The sequence below is a fragment of the Pimephales promelas genome, chromosome 25 (assembly GCF_988280905.1).
Source record: "Pimephales promelas chromosome 25, fPimPro1.hap1.1, whole genome shotgun sequence".
Taxonomy (NCBI): Eukaryota; Metazoa; Chordata; class Actinopteri; order Cypriniformes; family Leuciscidae; genus Pimephales; species Pimephales promelas.
The window spans coordinates 16,633,108-16,652,234 of NC_142793.1; the positions used below are offsets into that span (position 1 = coordinate 16,633,108).

At 36.7% G+C, this 19,127-nt stretch overlaps 1 protein-coding gene across 9 annotated transcripts in view; it reads left to right on the top strand.

Moving 5' to 3' along the window:
• The window catches only part of ppfibp2b (PPFIA binding protein 2b), a 52,752-nt gene that overhangs the window by 7,857 nt on the left and 25,768 nt on the right, over positions 1 to 19,127 (top strand). For 5 of the 9 annotated variants that reach the window (XM_039647911.2, XM_089127548.1, XM_089127549.1 and 2 more), the window contains exons 2-5: positions 2,466 to 2,573; positions 6,756 to 6,961; positions 16,581 to 16,667; positions 17,750 to 17,863. In XM_039647911.2, coding sequence (XP_039503845.2) covers positions 2,510 to 2,573; positions 6,756 to 6,961; positions 16,581 to 16,667; positions 17,750 to 17,863 — 471 coding nt within the window. In that variant the 5' untranslated portion in view covers positions 2,466 to 2,509. Of the gene's footprint in view, positions 1 to 2,465; positions 2,574 to 6,227; positions 6,285 to 6,755; positions 6,962 to 12,838; positions 13,059 to 16,580; positions 16,668 to 17,749; positions 17,864 to 19,127 lie in introns of those variants that run through there. The other 4 variants (XM_039647908.2, XM_039647909.2, XM_039647914.2 and 1 more) reach the window with 2 other exon arrangements.

Below are 19,127 nucleotides of genomic sequence, written 5' to 3' on the forward strand. Positions count from 1 at the left end.
CACACACTTTTTATATGAATTATTGATTGTTATTATATTAATCACTTTGTATCATATGGTGATATGATACAAAATTGTCTCAATCATATTGTATTAATAATAGTAAATAGGCTATTTCAAATATATTGCTCTATTAACTACAGTGTGTGTATACTCTGTGTGTGTGATGTATATATACTGTACTGTATATATACATATATATTGTCAAACGATTAATCACATCCAAAATAAAAGTTTGTGTTTACATAATATATGTGGGTGCACTGTGTATAATTATTTAGTATATGTATATATATATATATATACACTCACACACACATGCTTGTATATTTAGGAAAAAAATATTATTTATATATATATATATATATATATATATATATTATAAAAAATATTTATATAGAAATTATTTTCTATATATTATTTATATAGAAAATATTTTTTTAAATATATACAAGCATGTGTGTGTATTTATATATATATAAAATAATTATACACAGTGCACCCACATATATTATGTAAACACAAACTTTTATTTTGGATTATTTTGGATCGTTTGACAGCCCTAATATATATATATATATATATATATATATATATATATATATATATATATATATATATATTAAACTAATTATCTCTAAATTTTGACTCCATGAGACTACTCACTAGTATGATCTGAAGGCCACAAGAATTTGAATGACTCTGGAGTGTTTGATTTTATATATTTTTTTATGGTTTATATAGTAACTTTGATATGTGCATCACATACTGTTTCCATAATGTTTTTAACTGTAGTGGACTGGCATTGTGCTCATGTGAAACACACACACTACACAGGTGGAGCTCTCAGACAGAAGAATCTCTTGAAGTGATTTGTCAGATCGTAATAGTATAAAACAGAAGACACAGGACAAACTATGGAACTATGGTTCAAACTATGGTACTATGGTTAACATTATCTTTGTTAGACTAATTTAATTGCCTAAATGGAAATTGAGTTTGTGGGTCCGAAAAGAGCGCCTGTTCTGTAGTGGGTCAGGAATCTAAAAGTTGTTGTGATTTCTCATAAAACGGCAGGAGAACATTGAGGGATTGGATGTTTGTAAGCAGATTATTACACGTGAGACGAGAATGGTTAAACTTGATTTGATAAGCAACAGCGGTATATTTCTCTGCGCCACCTTATAATAAGTGAAGAGAGACGAAAAGGCCTCATCAGCATGATCAAATAAGACGTGACTCCTTTTTTAGGGCAGATAGCACATGACAGAAAGCCTCCACACCCTTATCTACGTTCGAACAACTGGGGTGTGTGTGCAATGCTTGAGGTTGTACTGGATTTTTCATTTTCGCTTGCATTAAAAAGCACGCTATCTATTAATGAACTGCGCTCATCTCTTCTTGTCATTTAACTGAAGGCTTGCATTCACATTCCTATCAGGGCCGTGATTACAGCGCGGTTGTGTGTTTCAGCAGTGAAAGATCCCACCGCCCCGAATAGTGTCAACGCTCTCTTGTCGTGTGTGGCTAAATTAAGCTATATACATAATGATTAGCATTGTGGGCCATGCACCCTTTCAGCACGGTGGCCCTTGACAGTTGCCTTTTTTGACCCTCTACCCGACTGGCATGTGTCCCGGCTGCCCACTAACAAGATTACAACAAGTAGGTTAAATGTTCTGTTCATCATGTGGCCTAACATTTATAAAAAAAAAATGATATCCAGTACTCGAAGTTGGCCGTAACCTCACTTTTTCTTGCATGAAGTGAGAACACTTCTCACATGTTCCTGCTTGTGGATTGTCCGAGCAACGGTAAATTTGTGACGGAGCTTTACTCTGAGACAGAAACGGGCTTCCATAATTTAGAGATGCCTCTTTGTTTGCTTATGTGTGTGAGGCTAAATATATGATGTATGAATGTGCGTATTACACATGCCACGAGGCATGACAATAGGGTGAAACTTGACCCTGACAAGCGTAATCATTCTCAAATTTCCCTCCATCACCGAGGTCCCACAGGGAGAAAGTCAACCTGCCTCGGGATACGTCAAAGCAGAGAGTCAGGGGTTAACGCTTGGGAAAATACCAGCTCTTAATATGGAGACCATTTTATATTATAGCTTCAGAAAGCATGCAGTCAAACACACACAGCTTTCTAAAAACAGACTTGTCAGAGTGGACAGTATGATTTGCACGTGTTTACATGTTGTTGTATACCACGTTTGCTCGAGGGAATTTGTGTAATGTCAAGTTAGATTGGCATCATTGTACATTACGGTCAGGAAAGCTGCAGTCTTAGACATGCCAAGCTGCTACTTGTGTTAGATGAGATTCATGGAATTGGTTCACACACACAAGATTAATGTTTTTACTCCACCCTCAATTTCGAAACGCTCTTTCCCAGCAACTGTAATTGTGACTTTTATTCATAATGTTGCATCATTATATGACACATTTTTGCAGGTCGCTGAGAAGCAAACCAGCAGATGCAGTAGACGGCTGGCGCCATGGCCTCAGATGCAAGTCACATGTTAGAAGCAGCCTTGGAACAAATGGATGATATTATTGCTGGTAAGACTTTAATTTAGCTTGAAGTCGATTTGAAATCCTCCCGATTAACTCAGTTCTAGAATAACAAACAGGATATTTCAAAATAGCAGTTTTAGCTTCCCACAAAAATGGTAAAGGTAATCTTGCAGTCTTTTCCTGATTGGCTGCTTTTCAGGAAGCGATCAGATAAGGGTCTGCTGCTCCTAAATAATGTGTTTTCAGCATATCTCTTGATCTATGCATGATAATTGGATTCCCTCAACACTACATGTGTGAAGCTTTTTGAAAGGATTACATGGTGTTGGATATTTTGAAAGAATAGTACTTGCAGCCAAACAAAGGTAAAGCTAAATAAAAGCCCTGATAGTTCAATTGTACGGCTTAATTTAATATGTTAGTTTTGTAAATGATATTAAAATAATGCATTCAAAATTTATTCATTTAATCATGTCCCTAAAAAACAAAGGCTATATATTGTATCTGCACTATATATATATATATATATATATATATATATATATACACACACTGTATATATGTGTATATACTGTGTATATATATACTCTGTATATATATATATATATATATATATATATACTGTGTGTGTATATTATAGTGTTTAGATTTACTATAATTTTTATATTAATGTATAATTACTGTACTTTATATAATATAATATTTATAAAATAGTATTGTAATTTATTAATTAACAATTTATATATATATATATATATATATATATATATATATAAATTGTTAATTAATTACTGTAATATAACAATTATATATATATATGAAGAGTTCAGATGCAAAAGCCTCTAAGTGCCATTTGAAATTTTCTTCTAAAATGATCATTTTTATCAAGCTTGTATATTTAAGTTCAGTAATTTCACTTAAATGGCAATGAAGATTACCTATTAATTGTCATTTAAGTAAAATTACTGAACTTAAATATACAAGCTTGATAAAAATTACCATTCTAGAAGAAAATTTCAAATGGCATTTAGAGGCTTTTGCATCTGAACTCTTCATATATATATATATATATATATATATATATATATATATATATATATATATATATATATATAATTGTTATATTACAGTAATTAATAATGCATTATCTCAACTTGACCAACTAGTATTTTATTTTTTATTTATTAATGTATTTAACTAATTGATTTTTACATGTATTACTTTATTGATTTTAATAAACATGTTATGTGTTAATTATACATGTATATATTCAAATATTTTCACACACATATATTTACATAATTAAATCCAACACTAATTATATCATTTATTTAATTTATTAAACAGCAGCTCTATAGTATGTACAGTAAATTAAGATATATGTTGAAAACATATTTTACCCATATTAGGGTGTGCACCTTTAGAGCACAACATTTTATAACAAAGCAGAGTAACTGGCAGCCAGTTTCAGAGGGAAAACTCTGAACAGGGTTGGGTAAAGAGAGGATGTGGGGGCCGTGAAGCCCCTCAAGCATTCTCAGCGATTGCCAACATGATTTAACTAATAGAGGATAAATGTTTAATGTGGGCAGTCAACAAATAAAGACTGGGGGAGGAATGGAGCGGAACATGCAGTTTGCTGTCTGAGACAGAGAGATAATGCATTGGACACAGCTTGTCTGAACTGTAACAAAATCTGTGATAAACACTGCTTATTTCAGTTTCGTAACCTAAGGTCAGGTCATACTACCATTAACATTTAGGCAAAACAGCTTGGACTCGATAAGGAAATACTACATATTTATTTATTTAATATTTAAATTCAAATTACATGAGATTATGTTAGCATACATGTAAAATTATTCATACCGTGATATAAGATATGGATTGCATACCACGCATAGTCTATTAGCTGAGTAGTCCTGCATGTCATGAGTTATAATTGCACAGAATGAAGGCTACATGTGCCAAATATTACAGATGCGGGACTCTAAATAGCACTGGCTTATAAATCAATTGCATATGAATTTAAATCATTTGAAACCATTAATGTTTAGTAATCAAATGTCATACAGTGAGGCTAATCCTGGATCTAGGCTTTAAATGAGTGTCTGTCTGTGTGTGTTAAGAATAGGAGGGTGTGATGAGAGTTGACCACAGGCATGTTGTGTCTCCTCAGGTCTGCTGAGTGAACTGACTCATGACAATGAAGGACTGTTGTTCTACGAGTTTCTCATGCTTCTTGAAATGTCTCCACCTGCTGGTGGCAGTTGAAACATTTCAATTACAATCAAGATGATCCAACATCTTGCATTTTAGCCTTATTTGATTAAAAGCTCTTTTCCAATAGCATTCATTTTGTCTTAATTTAGGTGATTTTCATTTTTTTAGGTGTTTTTCTATTCTATTTTTGTTTTATTTGGGTTATTTTAGGTGTTTTTTATTTATTTGGTTATTTTGGATTATCAAAACCTAAGGAATATTTGTGAGAGGGGTGAGTATGAAATGACCTCATTGGTTGCATTAAAGCCACCAATGAGGTCATTTCATGCTCTCAGCCAAACAAAACACTTGCGCCTGAATGCACAAATTGCGCATTTATATAAACATTTAGGCTATGCACATTTTGGTCTCATATTCTTTGTAGCAGCAGAAGACGTATGGAAACACACGCTAGCAGACATATGGAAACGATACAAACCTGATTTTAAACTAATGGAAAATTGTATAACGTGTTGGCAATTGCATAAGGTAAAAAATGAGACTGTGGCCACTATCCAGTTGTCAGCTGTGTCTCTCTTTGTTCTTATTGGTGATTCTGCTGTTAAAAAATGGTGCGATGTCATCATAGACTTTTAAAGTGTTATAGAATCCTGATGGTTTCCAGATGTTCTGGTGCTTCCTGTATATTTGTTCCATCTCATTCCATAGTATCCAGATGGGGACAGTTGGAAGTGTTGATGGAGTCAACACGTGGCTGCAGCGGTGTGCTGTGGGTGATGGGTAATGTGATGTGATGATGTATGACATAGCGTGATGGTGCATCTTTCCTGCAGTCTTTTTTCACTTACACTGTAATAATGATTTGAATAAATACAATGATTATTGGAGTACACTTTACAAGGACATACTATTTAGTATTATTTTAGTTTTTGTTTTTATATAATTAGTGTTGTTCATGGTAATTCATTTTATTTCATTTCTTTTAAAATATTGCTATACAGGTTTAATTTGGCCTATATTGATAGGATAGCATCTTGCAGTTGATGGAGATTTTTGGGATGCACATCCAGGGCACGAAGCTCCCGTTCCACTACATCCCAAAGATGCTCTATTGGGTTGAGATCTGGTGACTGTGGGGGCCATTTTAGTACAGTGAACTCATCGTCATGTTCAAGAAACCAATTTGAAATGATTCGAGCTTTGTGACATGGTGCATTATCCTGCTGGAAGTAGCCATCAGAGGAGGTACATGGTGGCCATAAAGGGATGGACATGGTCAGAAACAATGCTCAGGTAGGCCGTGGCATTTAAACGATGCCCAATTGGCACTAAGGGGCCTAAAGTGTGCCAAGAAAACATCCCCCACACCATTACACCACCACCACCAGCCTGCACAGTGGTAACAAGGCATGATGGATCCATGTTCTCATTCTGTTTGCGCCAAATTCTGACTCTACCATCTGAATGTCTCAACAGAAATCGAGACTCATCAGACCAGGCAACATTTTTCCAGTCTTCAACTGTCCAATTTTGGTGAGCTCTTGCAAATTGTAGCCTGTTTTTTCCTATTTGTAGTGGAGATGAGTGGTACCCGGTGGGGTCTTCTGCTGTTGTAGCCCATCCGCCTCAAGGTTGTGTGTGTTGTGGCTTCACAAATGCTTTGCTGCATACCTCGGTTGTAACGAGTGGTTATTTCAGTCAAAGTTGCTTTTCTATCAGCTTGAACCAGTCGGCCCATTCTCCTCTTTCAGCTTTATTTCAATTAACAGAAATGTTTTAATAATTTTAGTTTTAGTTAACGATAGTAACCCTGCATTATGCAGTCTTTAATTTAGTCACATTTATTTTTTGCAATTATTTGTGAAATTTACTGTTGAAATTGTTTCAAAGTAATTTTTAAGACATTTTGACTGTTTCGATGCAACATGAGGAGGAAATAAAGAAGAATTGCATTGAACCATTTGGTGGATTCTTATTTAGTGTACCTTATGTTTCTGACGGCAGGTTCCAAGGCTGCGGTGGAGTTCAGTAATGGGCTCTATGACCTGGGCTCTCCTGTGAGTGTCGGGCCCCTGCAGGTTCTCCAGCTGGCGGAGGAGCTGAGACTGACACTGGAGCTGCAGGTCGGGGACGAGGACCGCAAGTCACTGCGCTCCCAGCTGCCCTGCACCACCGCACAGAGCCTCATGGAGTGGCTGGAGAAAGGATCTGTGAGTTAAAGCCCAGACAATCAATGTGGATTTTATGTTGGAATAGTTGATTTTATGTTCCGCTGAGAACAAAGTTCTTTCATGAAATTTGAAATGGCTCAGGCTCGTAGACCCGTAACTCAATCTCCCTGAAATCCCATCATTCTCTATTGGGCACAGCTGATTGGTTCCTGCTGTGTCAGTAGCCAATAAGCTCACAGCTCAACCTTCTAATACTTGGTCAGCATTTGCCTTCACAGTTGCAGCACACTTTCCGAAAACCGCCACCTTCCCCAGCTCCACCTATATAGATCCACAATGGATAATTGATGTATGTGTATGTATTGGCAGTAGCAAGTCCTGTACTGGCTCTGCAGCAGAAGCAGTAATAAGCAACAGCAAATAATAACCAATCTATACCGCCAAGAAACATGGACAGTTTTCATACAGGTTTATTTAAGCCTTCGGAAGTTCTAACTTATTCAACTCATTCACCCTTAACTAACTCATGAACAATCCTTACATCTGGAGGGTTGATGTTTTCTGAGCTTCTCTGTTTAGTCTCGTGCCATCCTCAAGTGTTTTGGATAGTGTTTTCTACTTTATATAAATATTTACACACAGTGCATTTTTCAGATGACATTTGTCATGTTTTAGACATAAAACCTTTTTAATGTAAATGTATATAAATGTGGTGACATGATAGTAAACAACAAAAGACCCTGAAAGTGTTAGGACAATTCAGCTATACTGGGTCTTAAAGGGACAGTTTATCCAATGATCCATTAATGAAACTTCTGTCATCATTTTCTGTCAAACACATAAGTAGAATAAATATAAATTATATTATTTTATATATATACCCCCCCACACACACATTAACATTAATAAAGGTAATTTTTTTTACCTTTATTTTACCAGGTAGGCCGATTGAGAACAAAATCTCATTTATTAATGGCAACCTGGCCAAGATAAGGCGAAAAATGTGCGAAAAATAAGTACACAAAACACAGGAGTGCAAATTTACAAATTACAGTGAAACACAATAAGGCAATACAGGGTCAAGAGAACAGGATAAAGTATATTTAGTTCTATTGAGTAACCTAGTTAAGGAAACAAACGAATGTATTTTTAAGATGAAAAATATAAATAGATATAAATATATAAATAAATTTTGACCATTATGAATAATTAAATTCTACATAGAAATATTATTAATAATAATAAACATTTTTATATATTTTTTGAAAAAAGAACTGAAAGAATTTTTAAAACTTTCCTTATGTGTTCCAATGAAAAAATAACAGCCTACAGCGTTGGAACTACATGCATAAATAATGATAATTATGATCATTTTCATTGTTGACGGAACGAACCCTTTAAGTGCAAACTTCTGCCTATTACAGGGTCTTTTCTCACGTGTCCCAGAGGCAGTTTCTGGCCCAGCATTTGCGTGCGTATGCGATGCGTGTATGTTCCTTGGATGTTTTTAAAAGAGTTCGGATCCCCTCTGAGACATTGATAGGGCTGCGCTTCCTGCCTCTCCCTCTCTTGCCTTCATATTCCTCCTTCCACACAACCATTCTCTCCTTTCTCTTCACTCATGCTTTTGCTTTGCTTTAAAATCTATTCATTCACCTTTAACTCCGCTTCATCTCCTTTAGGGTGAGTATTCAGCTGTCATCTCTGCTCATGCAACTACATTAGTTTGTTGATGTGTAACCTGGCAATGCTTGCATTCTTGCTTTCTCAGAATAGTGTTTTTCTTGTTTTGCTGGCATTTGTTATTGGCAAAAACAGTCACAAGATTCATTATACTGTTATTTGTGTATCCCAATGGAAATGCTGCGGCACATGATTCTCATCAGTAGCCTGTGGTGATTTCTTGGTCAACTAACATAGAACATCTCCATGTAAGGTGCTTAAGCAACCTGTTGGCGGAGCTCGAAGATCAGTCAAGGGCCGTGTTTTTGCAGGGATCACATGCCAAATTTTCAAGGGAAAAGTTCAGTCAGAAGAATCCACACGATGGAAAATTCTGAAGATTTCCCTTCGCAGATTTCACTACAGTTTCAAGATGGTTGCGTGATTGGTTTGAAAGTGACTGCGCTTCATCAAAGTCCTTTTTTAAGGAAAGTCCGTTTACTCGGCTATCATATTTGCAACTCCTCCGAGCGGCTATTTCGGGCAACCAAAACCAAGTCTATCAACTTGAATGAGGGAATTTTAATTTTTAAATCAACAACACAATCTGACATGAACTGTCCCATAAATGCTGTTTCTTATGACTCATTTTTGCATTTAAAACAGCTTATATTTCAGGCTATACCAGCCAATGTACATGTACAGGTTGTCTGGTCCTGTCGGATCAGTGTCTGCAACACGTCGGTGTTGGCTGGCTCTCGTTTTTTGCTGATTGAACATGTTGAATCAGCATTTATCGGGTCTTGGAATGTCTGAAAAGTGACATACTGTAATCCAGTGATTGTCCTCATTGGTTGGCGTCTGTCGTGCAGGGTGAATTGGCCTCTAAGTGCATGTCTTACAACGCTAACCGTTAAAGCGCATAAAGTTTGGTGCACGTATGGTATGACGTCACTTTGTAGGCCCACTGGCCGTTAGCATTCCCATTTTTCATAGGCTTTTGGATTTAAAGGAGCTGTATGCAAGATTGTGGCCAAAACTGGTACTGCAATCACTTTCAAATTAGGCTGTATCCCCCCTTCCCTCATGACTCAAGGTTGCCAGATATGCTGCAGGATCCAGCAGGAATAGGCTGCTACAAGAAGCTTCCAATTGCGTGACGAAGTGACGAGTCCAACACAGTGAGGTTTTTTTCTGTTAATTATTTATTTCGGACTTTGTAACAAAGTATTTCGGGTTTAACAGATTCCGACACGTTTGCATCTGCAGCTGTGGTAACTAGAGAAGAGCTGGCAACCCGAATGCCGCAACACTACTGACTCCGTGATTGGTAGATCAGTGGAGGGTGACGCATCAGAACAAAACACAAAATGACAACATCAACACCAGTTGAGGGCTGCAACCACTCTATTGGTCGACAACTGCAGTGATGCAATGACTATCCATCAGCAATTGGCTCTTTTATTCAGAAGACGGGACTTATTCTGCCATATTGCGTGTTGCACTTTCTCCCATTCATAAATAATATAAGTTCACTGTTTTTTAATATCTAAAGTCCTTGACATACATCGCTACTATATTGATGATAGACAATGGACCTTTTTGCCTTAAAAATGTGTTCCTTAAAGTTCAAGTATAGTCAAATGCATAGCCTTTCAAAGTGCTACACACACTAGAAAGATTCATGCTTGTCCACTGTCTGCGCTATTTTTCTCCAAATGTTAAAACGTTAGTGATAAAAAAAAAATGTCGTTGTACTCATTTAAACTAGAGTTATGAGTATCTCTTGATCTCCACAGACAAACTAGTCAACATGGGTTTCTATGGTCGTTTCCATCTAGTTTGTTTTTCTTGTTATCCGCCAGTGTTGCCACCTTGTGGCCAAACTAATTAGTGCTATAAAAATCTAAGCGCATAAGCGAGATGGAAAAATCTGTCTGGGATTTCGTTCAGTTTGTGGATACTGTGCTGATGATGAAATTCACATCAAGCACACAGTAGTACGCAAACCCTAGCGTAAATGTTAAATCTAAATGGGCTTTCGTACGGGTCCTTCTACAACACAACAGTCCTCTGATCTGTGTCTCTAAGTGGGATCAAGTACACATGCTCCCTTATTACAGCTGGTAAAAACAGTGCAGGAAATGCGATCAAATCTCGATAGTGAGACGTTCGCATTAGAGGAACCGCATTGCGCTTTGTTCTTACACGCCGTATCTGGCCTGTGTTTACATGCACATGAGGAATGTTTGTGGCAGCTGCAGAAAAGAGATAAGAGAGGTCGTTCTTCTTATAACCTGATCTGAGACCTGTCTGAGCCGCTGTAGGTAAAGCGTGTCTGTTTGATAGTATTAAAATATGTCTACTCTTGTTTATGTATGTATGCGCACGTGTGTCTGGTGTGTCTCCAGCTCCGCAGCTGTCAGGATCAGAGACTTTGCCAGGTGCAGCTGAACTCGCAAAGCTCTGGATAAGTTGTGTGCTACACTAATAAAGACCCAATCATCTGTGCTTGATCTCAGGGTGGAACCTCTAATAATGCTTGATGGCTGACATAATCACAGCCTCCATCCCTCCCTCATGAATATGTAGTTGTTTTTGTCTTAAAATGGAGAAAGTTCACTGTAAAGCTTAAAAAACAAACAATGCAAAACAGTGTTTCTCTGCGCAAAATAGCCAGTGTCATTTGCTGACTCCAGCTGTATTCATTTAATGTTTTTGACAAGAGTCCCATGCGGTGACCGTATCCCCACTCTTACACAACACCCTATGACACAAACAGGAAACGCTCCGAGCGAGGCGATACTTGAAGAAGGTTTAATGGCCATCTCCATGCCCATACTAAATGTTGCAGCATTTTCTATATTTTTTTTTTGTACTTGTTTGATAGTTATGACTTTTTGATATATTTTTGACTTATGTGGATAGTTAACCATTTACTCACCCGTATGTCATTCCAAACCTTTATGAATCTGAACTCTTTACTCTTGGCACGTTTATTTCATGAATCAGTCGATTCATTTCGCTAAATCTGCATGAATGATTCTTTCATGAATTGGTCAGAATCTTGAAATAATGACTTAAATTTCAGTCTTTTGCTCACACAAAGCTATCATATGACTTAAGAAAGCGTGGAATATAGTGTATTAGCCATATAGACCAATTCACTGTAAAAAAAGAAATAAATTAGTTAAAAACATATAATATAATAACATATATTTTAATAGAAAAAACACCCAAATATACCAATACAAATATTTATACTGATAACAAAGAAGAAACTAAATTTTATATCAAATATTTATATATAATGTCACAATAAATGTCCTTTTACTGTTGTTCGCCATTAATTATACCATAATTCTTCAATTTTACTTGCGAAGACAGTATTTTACAGTAAGATTACTTAAGACTACTTTTTAACATCATTTTGAATGGGATGGTGTGTACTTTTACAATGCTTTTTGTAAACTTGTTTTAAAACTTCGGTCTCCATGAATCGTAATTGTATCCAAAGAGCGACTAGCACATTTATAAAATTGTCTTCTGTGTGAGTGGTTGACAATGGATGCACAATTTCCACATGCAATTTTGCTAATGTGAGTGACTACACTTTAAATGATGATTTACCTTTTTTTAGCTCTTTAAGAAAGTTAATTATATAATAGTGTATAGCAGTGTACATAGGGGCATGTAAGCTAAAGGCCTGACAAGATCACAAGGTTATTATGTTGTTAACTTGTACCAAACAGGCTAGTTTGTGCTTGTCATTCCCTGCACAGTCTTTGCCTCAGCTGTGTTTGTCTATAAAGGAGACAACTGGACAGCAGGGTTGCTTGTAAAGTTAAAAAGACACAGAAATGGATGGATGTCTTCCACCGGATACAGGGTCACTGGAAGGCAGTGTGCCTTTAAATTCCCCCCCACCCTCTCTCTTTTTCTTGTGCTAAACTGAGACACTGGCTTGTTTCGGTTCAGACTTGCATTGGACTTAATTAAAGCCACTGTCTCACACAGACAAAAGAAAAAGGCTGAAAGAAAGTCTATATAACAAATATATAGACTTTCACATGTGAACAAGGAAGTTTGTGTGTTGTAGTATGTAACATCAGGAAGTGGAAGTTGTGGATTTATGTTTTGCATCTGACACACACACACACACACACACACACACACAGAACTTCTAAGTGTCTGGCTGGACATCAGACGCAGGGGGTCTTGGGCAGACGTCTGGCATTAGAAATGAGGTTTGTGCAGTTGCTTCAGCATGTTAGGAACTCCTGTCTTCAGCAGCCAATATAAGGAGGAGGAGGAGGAGACGACTGTAAAACAGGCACACAGATTCATTGAAACCCAAAGCTCAGATCTCAGCCTGCTGCTGCTGCAGTCGCTCCCTTACTATAACGGGTCGAGATGGGCCTTCAGCATGGAAGAGAAAATTGACTTTTATAAGCATTTCACTTGGCTTAAAAAGGTAGGTTGAAATGTCATGCTTTTCTACTGCAAGTTATCCACTTTTATGGATATTTACATTCAGCGTTTCTTTTTTACTGTTTTTTATTATTATTATTTAAGCAGGATATAATATGAAAGGGATGCACAGTCAAGAGGTCATTATTGCAATATATATATATATTATGAAATATGAGTTGAGTTTCAAATATTTGATAATCTTACCTGTATATTATCTTAAAGCGTCCACTAAGAAAAAAATAGTCCTAAAATGTACAAAACAATCAATATTAGTGATTTTGAAGGTGATTTTCACAACAATCGCGATGAAAAAGTGTGATACAAGGACAATGTTATTTTAGTATCATTGAGATACTAGTTTTTATGAATATTTTAAAAAGTTGCTTTGGGAACTAGATTAAATAAAATGTTTAATTTGTAAAAATATTTTATTTCAGTTTAACGTTTATTTTAGTTTTAGATAACTAATATATCCCTATTTTATCCCTGGCATAAGTTAAAATTGTATGTAATACAAACCAGATACGAGAGACGTGAACGATGCGCCGGTTTCTGTTGCACTTGCACTTTGTCTTGGATGAGCAGACTGATATAGAGTGGTTGGATTTGTGTAGAACTGTTTGTTGTTGTTCAAAACGTCAGGCTGCTTTGTGCTGGTGTGGATGTGTGCCGGGAGCTTGTGATTTGCAATAGTACAAAAGCGCTTTTTATCCTGTCCAGCTTCAATGATTCTGAGCTCATGCCCTTGAACACACACAAAAATACATTCACTGACACAACACTTGATTCTTAGTGGTCGTAAATCATGCAGTTAAATTCAGATTCAAGTTTGGGGTATGAACAACACCAGCATGCACACCTGTTCTTGAAGTGCAAAAGGCCTTGAAACGCTATGCGGTAAGCCAGGTAAACTTAACCAACCATTACATTTCAAAGTAAGAGACAAATTACAGTAATTATTCCCCATGAGAAAAAACTGTAAAAAAAAATGCAGGTTTAGAAGAGGAATGGAGTGCATTACACTATTACAGGGAGGGTTTGTATCGTAAAACTCTAAATATTGTCATACATTCTTGGACAGTGGAGTAATAATAATCACTGTAGTTTCTTTCTGAGCTCCTCTGAAGTCATGTCAGGCCTTTACAGTTCTGTTAACAGGCAGTGGTTACATGAAAATAGGGAAATTCCAGGGTTGGTGGGTTGTCTTGCTTATAAACATCTCTCTGGTGAGGTAATAAATTGAAACGGTGCTCTAGAGAGCATCATGAATCTCTGTGTGTGAACTCGGCTCTAAAGGTTAAATTAACTGGAGATTGTGCGTGTTGTGGACTTCTTAAAAAATGAGGCAAAGTTGCTCTCTCTGAGTTTGGGTTTTTTAGTTAAATGTAAATTCTTGTTTATTTTTTAATGTTTACGGTTGTGGTTTCCAGGTTAAAAGCTAAAGTGTGATTTATGAAGGACTAGTGCCACTGAATGGTAACAGTCAGGTTATGGAAGATTAATTTTGTTAACAGTTAAATTATTTAATGATAATAATATTTAATGATAAATTATGCAATTGTTAATGCCCTACGAAGTGTCCATTGTCAGGTATTAATGGATGCGACGAGGCGTGAACTGTCCGATGTCCAGCTTTTACAAACAAGAACTTTGGGTAACGCTTCCTTTTACAGTCCAGATACCCATGTAAATACTATGTACTTATTTTAGTAACTACAATTACTGGGTAATAACTAGTAGTAACCCTGAACCTACCCCTGAACCTACCCCTGTTCCATGCACTTACCTTATATTAGCCAGTACTTTCTAGGTAAGTACACTGTAAGTACGGTTCAGTAAAAGGAAGCGTTACCGAACTTTGTTTGCCTGTTTACGCCAAAAAGCAGCCAATCAGAATCAAATATTCACCTAGACTATGGTATAAAGATCAACGAGGTTATTAATTGATGGTAAATACTTTTGTTGAAACCATCAGCCTACATTATATCAAATTTTTAAAATACTGTAATTGTTTAACTGCGACATTCTTGGTGAAAAACTACATTATCCATGATTCTGCAGAGAATCTCCACCAATCAGAGAAATGCAATAGACAAATTACACCAAAAGAACTCTAGTGGCCGGCCTCATGAAGCACTGCGAAATATGGAATTGGCAGTCTCCCTATGCTCTCAAATGACTAAATATATACATAATTAAAAAATTTACATTTATTTTTTTATATTAATATCCATTGTTTTTTCATCCGATTAAATCATTCACAGTTCTTCACGGGATTGTAGATTTTTAACACAACCATTGACCAACCAGAATCAAGGATTGGAACTAACCGTTGCATAAGTAAGCAATAAGGCACGAGAGTTTGTGCTGTACTTATTCACGATACCGGAGCCTCTAGTGCCTTACGTTCTCGCTTAAAAAAAACTCTTAAAACTACATTTAGTGACACAACTACAGTAGTATTCATTAAAAATATGGTAGATTTGCTCGACATGACAGTCGCCGCAAGTGGAATGATACAATTGGTTAAACGAATAATGCACAACTGGAAAAGGCTCTCAGCCAATCAGATTCGAGAACCAGAAAGAACCGTTGTATAAACATAACTATCAAAAGAGATCACATAAAACTCTTATCTTCTTTCTGCCTGTTTCCCAGGAAATAAATGAACATTCGGTTTAAATTTGCTGTGAACTGCAATTACTATGCAGTGAAAGCCTATGTGTGAAGACTAAACACTGCCTTTAGACAGGCTTAACCCTGTTACTCCGTCAGGCAGTCGGCCGCTAAAACCTGAGTAGACAGCTTTATTGTGGCGCTCAGAAGGAATTGACAGCCCTGGACACAGCAGAAGCTTTTAAAAGAGAGAGATTATCTGTGTGGCAAGTGCTAGCTTAGTGCTGACAAGTGACAGTGTCCTATCTTGCATGCTGTGTATTTATTTACTGGCATGTTTTCTGCTGATATAGTCTGAAGACTGGACGGAAGATTTATCTAATCTTATTTTTTTTTTTCAGCTTATGATAATTTGTTATGCTAAATTGGTATCATCCATCCATTCACTCATCCATCCATCCCTGGGGCACATCAACATGTTTCTTTTTCCATTTTTATGTAAATGTCCTCATTAATTTGCTATGAGCTCCTTTGTTGCGTTTGCATTGAAGGGACGTCAAACCTGTCAGTTCATTTTTGGCGCCAACGTGCCATTTAACACCTTTACAACTCTCAAAAGCATTTGGCTCGCTTGTATACTACTCTTCGTTGAAGTAGTTATTCTGTCATTGGTGGTGAGCCATTCATTCTCCAAAAAACTGGATAAGCAGGTTAGCTCCTCCTCTCTGTTGACGTTCAGTTTCTGTGTGTGGTTCAGTTTTTGCTATGTGAGCTGAATGTCCCCACAAAGCAAGTCCAACTTGAAACAACCTACATTAAGGGGACATTTGGGAGGAAAACAGGCACTTAAAGAGATAAAATGGCATCTCTGATGTAAAAATACATATGCATGTGTGTGTCTCCACAGGTTAACCTCCAGTCCTCGAGCAACAATGAAACCTATCAAGAACGGCTGGCGAGATTAGAAGGGGACAAAGAGTCTCTGGTTCTCCAGGTGAGATATTTCACTAAAGCCTCCAAGGCATTTCAGCTCAGTATAATAGTAACAATGTCAACACAATGAGAAGACAACTAGCCAACATGCTTGTAAAACCTCACAGGGTCAAACCAGGGGACTGTGGTGTCTCTGTGAACGAATAGACATGTGACACTGGCGCGCTCCAGCCCAGGGTGACACAACTCCCTGTCCAATACACAATGGGTTGGTCAATGATCACATAGCTATGGGACAATCTGGTGAAAGGTTACAGGGTTGGGTTGGTGTTACTCAACATGCTGATAAGTCACAATGGTAGCCACCACAGAGTGAGTTTAGCCATTATCAGCTCAAACCTGTTCTTTATGGTAATGTTTACACTAAACTAGCAAGCTTGTTAACAGACTATTCAAAAGCAGAAAAAGTCCAATTACTTAGAAAATACTGGCAAACCTCTCCTCTCCAAACAATTTGATCATCCATTCCAAGTTGCTTGACAAACAAACATTGCAATGTTTTGAAACCACCACATAGCCACAGGTCAACCTATAAATAAGTTACTTGTAGTTGTCCCAGCACATGAAACAGGGGGATAAGAATGTATTTTACCATTACAAAATGACACACTTCACCTTTAAGAAGTTAGGTTGTCTAACTCTGCAGCAAGTGTCAAAAGTTGTTGCTTATCTCCATATGCCCGCCCTTCTTGCTCTCTGATTGGTGGATTGTCTCGAGCTCTAAAACACTGATGAACATGATTGGCTCCTAATGCCCTCAAGGTGTTGTTCTTCTCCTTTTACCTGTCCTGCTGGTTGGCAGTCCTTCAGTTGGTGTTGAACAAAAGGACACTTTCAAAACAATTGAAACTCAAGCAGGCTCACATGTTAGCATGGCTGTGTGTCAAGGCTAAGCAATGGTCGTTTTTAAGCCAGATGTACACATTTTAAGGATTACATTCCTCTGCTGTTTAGACTTTGGAGTTCACTGTGTGTTGCAATCGTCATTAGCATACAGTACCTGTTGGTGGGACTGAGAGGGAAACTCTGGCCAGGTTTCAAGGTTAGCCTGAGTGAACGTTGTCTGCTGTCTGTTGGTTTTAGGTGAGTGTACTCACTGACCAGGTTGAAGCTCAAGGAGAAAAGATCAGAGATCTGGAAAGTTCCCTGGAAGAACATCACCACAAACTCATTTCCACTGAGGAAATGCTCCAGCAGGTAAGACTGTATACTTTCTGCCATTTATCAAGCTTTACGTTCAGATTCAAGCAGAAATCAGAGGAATATAAGAAAGGGAAGTTGAAAATGATTGAATGTTCTACCTGCTGGTTTTACTTGACAAACTGTTTTGGAGTGTTGAGTTTTTACCTTCTTGAATTTGAGCAATTTATGGTTTTGCAACAGTTTCAGTTGTAATTGTGTAGACCTGACTCAGATTAAATGGTCCGACTTTTTAGTGTGTTTGATTTATGCATGTGGTTTACTCAGTCCTGGCATTATGACACCTTCAGACCTTCATATCCAAGAGTGTCTCTGTGATTTACATGTTTTACTGTTTGCTGTATGATTAACTGCCTTAAACCGGTGGGTTTGTTATCAAACTTGTTTAGCCATTTTGTTTAGTAGCTGTTTGCTGGCAACTGTTCCTTGTATTTGTGTAGTAATCATTTCCAAAGTACTGTTTTTGAAACGGCTATGTTCCTTTAGCATTGATAAATGCTTATTTGTGGGTTCCGTTGTGGGATTTTATTATTTTTTTAAATCTGACAGAACTGATTTGAGTCATTGTTACAATGTTTACAAAAGGTTAAATGATTAATGTGTCCAGTTTCATTGCACTTAAGACACTTTTTTACTTGGATTTCTGCCAGTAAGTTATTTATTAAATAAATTATTATAAATGAGTTACATTATAATGTAAATAACAGTAATACATTTGTAATATAATGTTTTTCCAAATATTGTTTTAATGCATGAAGAATTTTTTTTTTATATTTTTATAAATATTTTTATAGTTTTTTATATATATAATTTTTTTTTTTTCTGGGATCACGTTAAGGATTCCATAACAGGAATGCTTTGCTAACAATCATATCAAGATGGAATGTCAGAGATGGAGAGATAAAGACAGACTGTGTTTTTCTTTCTTGATAGTGCAAGTAAACTCACAGCTTTAGACATGACTGTTTTCTTTAACATTACTTGAAGAATATTTTAAATAATGATTTATAGATAGTAGAAGACTATATAGAGTGATGGAGTGAGTTTTTTTAAGATGTGAAACATTCATTTAAATTAATAAAATCTTAGAACTCCATCTCCATGGACATTTTTGAACATTTTATGAACGTAGATTTTAGGGGGGAAAAATCCCCTTATCCAGTAAATCAAAAACAACTGGAGACAAAGGCCTTATTGTATGTTGTTGTGGACAGTGAGGGGCCCTGGAGTCAAAGGGGCTGAATAATGGAAAAATAGCATG